At 35.5% G+C, this 10,975-nt stretch overlaps 1 protein-coding gene across 1 annotated transcript; it reads left to right on the top strand.

Annotated features, from left to right (window-relative positions):
• Window positions 1–426: 426 nt before the first annotated feature.
• LOC21408589 lies at window positions 427–7,780 on the top strand. Its single transcript, XM_024167075.1, has 6 exons — window positions 427–565; window positions 690–745; window positions 884–964; window positions 6,896–6,985; window positions 7,292–7,339; window positions 7,471–7,780. Exons 1-6 carry the CDS (start codon window positions 454–456, stop codon window positions 7,624–7,626), a joined length of 543 nt encoding a protein of 180 aa, XP_024022843.1. The 5' UTR covers window positions 427–453; the 3' UTR covers window positions 7,627–7,780.
• The last annotated feature ends 3,195 nt before the right edge of the window (window positions 7,781–10,975 follow it).

Consider the following 10,975-nt stretch of genomic DNA (forward strand, 5'->3'; position numbering starts at 1 on the left):
TTAACTGTTAAAAAATTAATTCTAACAATTAAAAATGAAGTTACATTCATAAATTTTTTTAAGAGTTCTACCACCGTAAAAGTTGCTCAGAAGTTAATAGCATATTTCACATCAACTGATTCAAAATCCCAAAATAATTTTGGGTTGTTCTTTTATCTAAAAAATTTTAAAAAAAGACAACTCGAGTTTCAATTTTATTCAAATTCATGTTCTTTTAAGTTTTAATTTTACTCAATTTTATTTAAATTATAATTTTAACTCAAATTATAATTTAAAAATTACACTCTAAAAAACAACCCCTTTATATTTTTATAGCATTTAAAACATCATTACCATTACGGGTCGGGGAAATCAATATTCGGATCAGAATTTGTATTTAAAGATCAGCGCACGCTTCAAAATAAATAAACATCGTCAGTCAAACAGGCGTCGCTGCACTAGCGATTCTCTCAGATGGAGAGGAAATCAGAAGCAGCCAAACCTTGTTTCAAAACATTATCGTGTTCGTCCAAAATCGAACCCGTATCGACAATACATTCTCAGAAAATTCAGAAGTTGAAGTCTGGTAAAGGAACGCACAAGCTCTGGTCTTAAAAAAAAAGCAAAAAAACAATTATCATTCGTTTCAATTTTGTTTCTGGTTTTACAGATCTTCGAAAGAGTTTGGATTGAAAGTTATATGATTTCAGGTGTTTATAACGAAGATGATGAATCAGAGAGCTTCTCTGATATCGATGATGCTGAGGTATTTACGCAATTGCGCTTGATATTTCTTGATCCTTTATAATTAATCAATTGAGGAATTTAACTTATGTTAGATCAAAATGGTTTTTTTTTTCTTCTGTGAGTTTATCACTTGGAGAAAACACTCTCTGTTTTATAGGTGTGTAAGTACCTTAACAACAAGAAGGAAGCACGCTACAAAAGGATGATTTGGGAAGCGATGAATAAAGATCATCAGAAGGTAATATTATTTGCAGTGTCACATCTTCGAACAAGTCCAGGTCTAGATGGTGCTTAACATAAGCCTCTCTAATGCAATGCTAAATTGGTGTGCCAATGCTAAATTTTAGTATTTGAGTATTTTCCTTGTGTCAAATTTTTCATATGCTTTACTTGGTAAATACCTCAAGTATAATATATGTTAAATTTGACATTTGATTGCTATTGGTTGATATGTTTACTTTTTCATTTACTCAGCAACATTTGCATTATCAAATTATTTTAAAATTAAAGTTAACTTTTACAACTTCTAAAACTTAATGATTATGGCAAAAAGTAGATTAACATTTGAAATAACATTATGCATGAAAATAACATATCAAATATGCCATTATCACACTTTTTGCCGTTAAATATACAATTGACATTAGCATTTGCATTGAAGATGGTCTTATTGTGCATTTTACAAGCCAGTCTTATGATTTGATGCAAGTAGTTATCTTCACTTTTTGATCTATCGACTCTAGATTTGTTGAGCATGTTGATGTATGACTATTCCATATCTGCTGATGTTTAATCTGAATGGAATGAAGAATGATGCAAGTCCTTGCATGTTTTTTGGCTGATTCCATATTTTGTCCTGGAGATTCAGGAGACAAAATGCCCAGTCAGGAATCGGATCACCATTTACTACTTTACTTCGTAGATACATTCAATGCAATTATGCTTTTAGGGATCTATTCTGTTTTTGTCAACCTGACTCTGTTCCTTCAAAAGTAAGACCATTTTTTCTTCACTCAATAAAAACCTCAGATTTGTTGGAATTCCCCATAAAAGATAGTTGCCACTGCCCCTAAGCTGAAAAAACCAACATAACCAGTGCCTAAGGCCCAGCGAGCAGTATGTGGGTTCTACTAACCCGGGACAAGGAAGACAAGTTAAAATCTTTAAGACTATCTTTAACAAGATTGAAGGGGCCGTGATCAGACCATAAAGTAGGTAGTGTTGCAAAGCGTAAGGCACTGACAGCCAACTTTGCACCAAACTCCACCCAAAAATTGGACCAACCCATCAAGGAGGCGCAACCAAAAGTGAGTTCCGTTGCCCACAATTCAGCCTTAATAATGCTGGAAGCCTTAAAAATAAGAAAATAAGACCTGATGTTAAAATAAACCCAAGAAAAGTACTGCAACCCCAAAAGTTAACCAATTGTTACCGTTTCCTTAGTTTCTATAGTTTTTTTCCCCTTCCTACACATCTCATTTATGCCTTCTGCCTTTTTTTCTTCTTTCACGTCTCTCTGTACTGTCTAATTCTAGAGGAGGTACTGTGTACTATTCTTCTCTCTCTCTTTCCTTGTGTACTTGGCGGCCGCTTGCCTCACTTGGAAAACAATTCCTTCTAGGGCAACAAAAGGAGTCTGAGGTGTCACTTGATGATGGATGCAGTGGTCCACAATGACACCTGCTCAACCAGCTCACATGGATTTTTGTCTGTTTCCTCCAAGTAGTGCGCTGATGTCATCCACATGCTAGCTGTTCCCAGATTGCTGCAACAGAGGGGTGATACGAACCCTGCCAACAATGTGACGAAACCCGTAGCCAAATATGGGATACGATCCAAGATCTTCAAGAATTGATGGAAACCGCGACCCGTTGCTTAGCAAAGCAAGAACCTTGGTATGGTGAAGACGCCGCAAACGAGTATGGAAATGCCGTTTGATAAGTCAACGGTGAACGCCACAAGGAAAACCTTGATAAGTTCAGAATAGTTCTTCAAGAACTAAGAAGAATATCTCACAAAGTGAATAAACATCAAAACTTCATTAATTCCGAATTTCAGCCTTAAATAGCTGAAAATAACATGACGAATTTAAAGATCATAAAAGTCATATTCTATCCTTAATGAGATAGAAGCCTAAAATAAGATAAACCCTAAAAACAAGATAAAATCCGCCTAAAGATAACTCCTAGGGAAGGACTTCGAATTTGAGTCTAATTCGTTCCTTTTAAAACGCCTAGCAAAACTTATCTTAGGAAAGGAATCCAAATTTGACTCCAATTCCTTCCTTAAATCGCATAACATGGAATTTAAATGTTTAAAACTTAAATTTGTCTTGATCCCTTGCTGGAATGTGCGCCTAGCCGCCTAAGTTCTTGGAAGTTGCTGGAATGTGCCTAATCCTCCTAGAACTTCTCCTTGGGTGTGTAACACGGAATGCCATGCAATGGCTCAATGGACGTGTAAGACTAGTTGGATCTTTTCCGGATCGACTTTGATGAGTAATTCTTGCATCCTGGGGGGGGGCAATTAGCACACGGGTAATCAAGAAGTTGGGTGGTCATTGTTCGGTTTTCTTGCTAGTACTTCAGAATGCCGTTCAAAAGCAAACCAAGAAAGGGGAAGGCTGCGCCTGTGAGGGATGAACTGGACAGCTCTGAAACAAACTCTGAACCTGAGAATCAAGAAATAGAGCGGTTTGCCTCTCCACAAGCGTTCCACAGATTCACAACATGCACTAGCACCCAAGCGTTATACATGGAGAAGGGGTTTATTTACAGGCGGGGCCGCACCTTAGGGTATCCAGACTTTGTCCACATTGTTATTGAAGGGCACAAATGGCATGCGTTTTGCCACAACCCGCCTGCCGCGGTAGTGTAGTTGGTGCGTGAATTTTACGCCAACTACAACGCCGCTGTGCCTGACTTAGTCTTTATCAGAGACCATAGGGTCCCCATCACGTCCGAGGCAATTAATAGAGTTTACAACTTGCCGGACGTTGAAGATCACTTCACAGAATTTGTTGAGAATTTGGATGATGAGCAACTTGAAGAAGTCCTTCGCACGCTGTGCGAGGAGGGGACTGAATGGACAAGAGCAAGTCGGGGATCAATGACCTTTCATCGGGGGCTCCTCAAGCCGGGGCCTAAAATTTGGTATCATTTCTTGAAGTTCCGGCTCATGCCTTCATCACATGATCACGTGGTACACAAGGAGAGGGCAATCCTCTTATATTGTATTGTTGTGGGCACGACCCTAAACATTGGCAAGATGATTCAGTAATAGATTGGTGTTTGCACGGGAAGGAATAGCGGGGGGCTGTGGTTTCCTTCGCTCATTATGCAGTTATGCACCACACAAGGTGTTGTCATCGAAGAATGCGAACCCAAACAACAGCCCACCGCAGCCATTACACCAGTTGTAATCACGAGGCTCTTACACAATGATCTCCGCACTGGTGAAGAAGAAGCTGCAGCCCCTGCAGCTAAAGTGCCTGCTCAAGGGGCTCCCAACGCCGTGCCACCTCACCCCGACCTCGTAGAAGGCTTAAACCGTATGGAGCAGCGCCTTAGTCAGATGGAGGTGTTGCAATATGAGTCCTTGCAAATGATGCGGGACTTTTGGAAATATGAAAAGCAGAGAGATTTGGCTCTTCAAAAGCATTACAAAGCCAATTCCAACAGATTCCATTCCTTTCCGAAGTTTCCACAGCATCTGTGTGGGTCCCCCTCTGATGATGACGAGCCTAACATTGAAGAAGAAGCTGCGCCTGTTCCTCCCAATCCGCCTCGTTTCGAGCAGCAGGAGCCTGAGGTTTTTGCCCTTTTGAGCCATCGTGACAAGGGCAAATCTGTTGCACCCGAGCCCTCCTCTAGGCAGATGACGCTGCGGAGTGCAATGAATTGGAAGTGGTGAGGATGATGGTGCTCTTAGCCATTTAGGGAAGTTCTTGCCCCTATCATTTCTCTTTAATTATTTGGGTGTCTTCCTTGTTGAAGTGTTGATTTGGTATTTTTAATTCGTTGTTTATATGCTGTTTCTGTCATTTTTTTTGCTTCTTTTGTTGTTTTTCTAGGTTTTCTTGTTATTTTTCAACTTTGTGGTGAATTCTCTTGAACCTATGATGAAAATTGCTTGGGTTAGGTGCAGCCTTTAGAAAAACATGATGTTCACCTAGTGTTGATTTTTGATTCTTTTGATTGCTTAATTCTCGGCTTGTGACTTTTCTTACTATTATGCACTCCACCTTGTGTTATTGATTCAGTGCATCCCTAGGGCAAGATCTTGTGCATGTGATTTATTTTCAGCTAAACAATTTATAAGCTCTAGAACTTGCTTGATGAACTCTTGAGGCAAAATCTTAGATTAACACTTTACCAAGGAAATGATTTAGGGCCCGTTTAGTTCGCTGATTCGAGTTGAGATGTGACTTTATGTGAGAGCTTTTTACTGTAGCAAAAAAGTTAAATATGATTGTTTCTGAGAGCTTTTTACTGTAGCAAAAGTCGAATTCTAAACTCGAATCGGTGAAATGAACGGGACCTTAGGCCATCTTTGGGCCGTTTGAGCTTTTTGGCTGACCTTAATTTATCATATCCCTAGTATTACCCGTTGAGCCTACTTCTACCCTTTTCTTTGTTACCCGCCATATTTTCTTAGCCTAGCCTTTTCAATAAATGTCCAACTTTCTGCCCTCACCCATGAGCATGTTGATCATTCTAGGACACAATGCGCAGTGTTAGTATATGAGACAAGGGTGGTGTTGTGACAATTTTTGTGTTGTACATTAAAAAAATAATAATAATAAATACATTGGGAGTGTTCGGTACCCTGCTTGCTCTTTTGCAACATTGAGGGCAATGTTGATTTTAAGTTTGGGGGTAGGGAGAGCTTATGATGCAGAGCATGTTATCCCTGTGTTTATTTCTTAGAGTTATCACCTTTTTTTCATATGTGGTTAATTGTTAGTCAAAGAAGTTCTATCATTTAAGATTTAATATCAAACGATTCATTTGATTAATTAACTGAATGAATGGTCTATACTAGTGAAATGAAACTCTATGGAGGTGGGACTGCTGATTGCAAGGACTGATCAAATTGAATACAAGGAAGAAGTTTAGCAACCCATTTTCAAACTCGTTAGTTCTTTCTCAGCTTGAGGTACCAAATTACTCACTTACCTAACGTCAAACTTCTTGTGAATAAAATTTTATACGTTAAACATCACTAGTAACTGTGATTCATCCCCCTCCTTCTGATCTTGAATTTCATTCTTGATCTCACAGTTCTAATGGAACTCTCTGGTTTAAGAGCAAGCTGGTTGCAAATTTTGGATTCTCTTGGTTTCAGTTCATTTAGGAAGGAATATAGAGCGCCAATCTTGATGTTCCATCAATTCTTAGGGAAATAAAGAGCATGTAGAGTTTAATTGTGTTTTTTTATCCTTAATCCTTATCTAATTTTGCTTCCACCACATGCAAAAGACCATGATGGTTTCCATATGAAGATTTAAAAATAGGTAATATGAGCGTATAGAGATATAATTTTTTAAGGAAATATTAAGATAAGAGAGACATGTCTTTTCCCACGTCTCTGAGTGTAACTCTTGTAACATTGTATCCTATGAATCACCTGGGTATAGTGTCCCATTATTTTTCTTTTGTGAAAGAGTCTAGTTCCATTATCAAACACAACACTTTAAGAACGTGATGAATTATCAGTTAAGTTTGAAAAGTCCATCACTGTACACTCTAATTGCTCCAATGAACCAATACAACAGCTTGTGTCTCTAACATCCCAACCAGATTTTTTTTTTCTTTTGTGTGTTATATATGGTCTGACTTAACTAGATTTATCCTTAACTAATTTTTTGAGCTCCATGTTGATTTTGTTTTTCAGGCGTTTGGACTGTGTTTTTGTGTGTGTGTGTGTGTGATTAGAAACTTTAGAGTGCCTGTCGATTTAACTTGTTTTCTATCTAGGAATTTCCTTCCTTAGTTCTGTATTTCTGCAAAGCTGAATTTGTTTTGTTATAATGATAGTTGTTTCCCAAAGAGTAATATCATTTAGATTTTGCATCTACTGTATTTGACTAAGCTTTTCATCTTTGACCATTTGTACCACCAGCACTGACTCTCAGGTCATGTCTTTATTCAACTGTCAAAATTTGCAGGGAAGTAAAGAAAAGCGAGCCAGAAAAGCTACCAAAGATGATCCAACAAAAGAAGTTGTCAAACCTGCGCGTAAAATGGATAATGAGAAGGTAAATAATTAAGTTTTGAGTACACTACAGGCAAAAAGTTCCTTGATTATATTGCTACTAGGCTTTAAATCTCGAAGTGATAATTAGATGAACATGCCTACTCTTCAGCTATATGTGCCAAAAAACTAGCCCAAGAAGGCTAACTATGAAATTGTACTTTGTTTCAAATTTCGTCTTTCGCAAGTCAGTTAAGTATGATTTTAGTGCACAATGATCATAGTATCAGTTTCTTTTGTTGTTATTTATGTTTACAGTTGATACAGTCTGTCTATACCTTTAGAAGTTAAAGTGGCGTTTCTCTTGCAGAGATTGAATTCAAAGATCAACTATGATATGCTAAATAAGCTAAACCATGTATGTCTCTCTATCCCTCCTGTCTTTATGTACTTCCAAGCTTGAAACTTTTGTTATTGTAATTTAGAAGAGCATTATCGAATTTTCAATTAAATTGTTAAAATTTGTATGAACTTTCAAATGTCCTACAGGATGAGGTTCATAAAATGGACAATGGAGAAGATGTGGGTGACCATTGTGGCCATCATGTTGAGATGCAGCTCATCAATGATAAATCAAATTCTGAAGTATACAGTTCAGGGGATGATAATGAAAATGCGATTGACCCTGAAAATGGTGGTTGTTAAGATACTTATTCTGCTGAAGACTACTGTGAAACTAAGGATTTTGGAAATGATGAGGATGGTTACTTCTATGATGAAGAGTATGACGATAGTGAGTATTAATGCATTCCTTAAAAAATATATTTATATATTTCTAAACAACTTCCTTTAGAATTTTGCCCCGTTTGATTAGTAGCTTTGAACATAAATTCAAATTTTTGTGGTCGAAAACACTTTAAAAAAAAACGTTTGAATTGTGTTTCAAACTGCAAATCAAACAAGAGCACTTACCATTTTGAATTTTTTACCATACGACCTTTGCATCATTCCCTTCAAATTTAATTGTGCTATTTATAGATGTGCAATTAGACATTGTGCATTTTTTTTTTTGAAAGCAGACATTGTGCAATTTAAAGGCTTAGTGTTGATATCAAAATGCAATGTACTTGAGAGCTTATTTGATAGGAGGGAAAGGTGGAAAGAGGGATAGTAGCGGTAATCAGTACGAGGATTTTCGTACCTATGGTTGTTTGTTAGAGGAAAAGATGAGAGAATGGATTCGGTAAAGGATTACAAATCTTTCAAAGAATTCAAATCTTAATCTCTCCCAATTAGGAAGGATTGGAGGAGAAAGTCCATACAAAACGCAATACAATAAAGGTCATCATTACTTACCAAACTTAGCATTAGTGTTGCATTATTACTATCAAGCATCGGGTCGATGGCCTTTTCTTTTTTTTTTTTTTTTTTTTTTTGGGGGGAAAAAGTTGGCAAAAGGGAAGATTGTTTCACTGGGAATGTTGGTTTCGAAGGGTGGAACCATAACAAGGTGGGAGATCCCTTTATATTTCACTACAACAAGTTTATTTTCACAAGTCACAAAAGAGAAAGAGAAATCTTTATAATTACTCTTTTAATGGCACAACAATTTATTATTAACCCCCATACATTAGCTTTTTTATTTCTATCTTTTTAGAAACTAATAATAGAATCAATTAAATAAAAGATAAAAGGGGTAAATTTTTTTGAAAGAGGCATTTTTACTTAGTTTGGTGACTTAAAGGGGTAGGATACTAGGATAGAGGATAAATTTGTTAATATATATATATATTTTTTTTTGGATAATTCCAACTCTTCGTTGCTGTATTGTATTGCTATCTAGTATGATATGCAACTTAATAGAGATATTTACATCTTAATTGTTATGTAACCTTAATTTGCTCGATCCGTATATTAATATAGGTTATTTAGAAATTTTTTATATTTATATTTATATTTATATTTATATTTTTGCTTACACGATTACTGAACGTTTAAACAAGTGCACAGAAAATTAGTAAAAAGATAACTAAGGTGTAGTTTTATCTGTAAGAGTTGAAAGGGACATGTAATTATTCTTATCTCGTTTTTGGACGCCAGGTGGGAAACGTACATTTTTTTCGCCAAACGGTTGCAATGTCTATTGTTAATGATTATCCCACATGGGAAAAATAAGTACCGATCTAGATATTTATATAATTTTAAACTCGAGGTTGTCATCGCCGGGCCTAGTAACGTGGGCCTGTGACCGAGTGGGGCAATAAAGTGGTTGGGATGACGTAGGCGTAGGGGACCAGGTGTGGTGGGGGTGCGATAATGGTGGCCGCCGTTTGTATCGTGATTGCCCCTCACCTGAGCATGCCACCGAGGTTCCACTCGCTTCAGACAACCACTTTTTTATTTTTTAATCAACTCTTCAAAAATAAATAAATCGTATATGTGTGTGTGCATTCAAGAAATAATATTTTATCAACTCTAAAAAAAAAAATAATAATAATATTAATATTATGAGTTGTAAGTTGCAACTTTAATAATTTTATCAATACACATTAATTTTTAACAGTTTTAATGTTTGCGGGTCAGATGACTGTCTCAGGGAAATATGATAAATTTAAACAAGATATGCTTTAAAATTTTAGATTTTTTTTGAATGGCAAATTATCGCTTCCTTTTTTTTTTTTAAATGGCAAATTATGCTTTAAAATTTAAACAAGGTATACTTTTTTTTTTTAATATTGTTTGTCATGTATGACCGTTGACAAATCACCATGTCTCTTTCTTGGACGAAGTTCTTTTATTTCTATTCATCTCTTTTTTTTTTTTTTTTTTTTTTTTTTTTTTTTGAATTTTCTGGGACGAACTCTTCACGGCAATGTGAACACGAATTTTATCATATTAGTTCAAACAACTCGTCAAAAAGAAAATCTTTTAGACTAATAATTACTAATACAAATCGGGAGTTTCAACTTTGACGTCTTGTATGTTAGCCTTTAAAACCCAACGGTTCCAACCATATTATATTTAAGAAAGAAAAAGACAAAAGTCTCCGCCATCCTTTTCTTCTTCTTCTTATTATTTTTTTTTTTTTCGTGTGCACAAGCCCACATTTTTATAAAAAAATTTTATTTTAAGGCAAGCCCTTCTTATAACTTACTATTTTTGAGCAATAGATGAGTAATTAAATATCAAAGCATCTTAAGACATTCCAACTAGGTTGGCGCATTCTACATTGTCTACCTTACATTCAACTTGCACCAAGCTTTATTCATAAAAAGAAAATTACAAAAAAGTGAAGAACATAAAAACTAATGATTGTTTGGTTCGCTGATTCAAGTTGAGATGTGACGTTGTGTGAGAGCTTTTTATTGTATCAAAAAAGTTAGATGTGACTGTTTTTGAGAGCTTTTTACTGTAATAAAACTCGAATCAGCAAAATGAACGGGGCCTAAATTGGCACATTCTACATTGTCTACCTTACATTCAACTTGCACCAAGATGTCTTAATTTTTTATTTTTTATTTTTTGTAATTTGACCAGCATTTCGATGAATTTCAAAGTTCATAGCAGGACTAATTTGCCAAAATATTGAAGGCTCATTACAAAAAAAGCCTATTTTCTCTAAGCTTATTATTATTTGTTAAAAAAATTAATATTCAAGATGATGTTTAGATATCGGTTATTAAGAATATTTGTGGAATTTTTAACCATTTAACTAGTTAAAAGATATAAAGAATAATTTTCAAACGTTTTGAAAATATAAATAAAAATATAAAGAATACTTTTTGGATTGTTAAAAATACAAGGACAAGCGTGGTACGCAACAAAAATTCAAGGATATTATTGGACTTTTCTCTACACAATACATGCGATTTCTTTTTCCTCTTAAATATTTGTTAATATTATTATTTGGAAATTTTACATAATTGTCCTTGTATAATTTTAACAACTTACCTTTCAAATTTTTAATTTTAGGAAGTTGCTCCATTAACCTTATACCCTATTTTAGTTATGATCGTGTTAAATTAGTGTTAAAAAAGTACATTTAACAAAAAAG

This window comes from Morus notabilis, unplaced genomic scaffold (assembly GCF_000414095.1).
Source record: "Morus notabilis unplaced genomic scaffold, ASM41409v2 Scaffold276, whole genome shotgun sequence".
Taxonomy (NCBI): domain Eukaryota; kingdom Viridiplantae; phylum Streptophyta; class Magnoliopsida; order Rosales; family Moraceae; genus Morus; species Morus notabilis.

What these genes read in the sequence shown, in the direction of transcription:
- LOC21408589 (XM_024167075.1), top strand. Translation starts at nt 454, where the DNA reads ATGGAGAGGAAATCAGAAGCAGCCAAACCTTGTTTCAAAACATTATCG. An exon ending in CTGATATCGATGATGCTGAG is followed by an intron (nt 746 to 883) that starts GTATTTACGCAA and finishes TCTGTTTTATAG; the next exon opens with GTGTGTAAGTACCTTAACAA. An exon ending in TGAATAAAGATCATCAGAAG is followed by an intron (nt 965 to 6,895) that starts GTAATATTATTT and finishes CAAAATTTGCAG; the next exon opens with GGAAGTAAAGAAAAGCGAGC.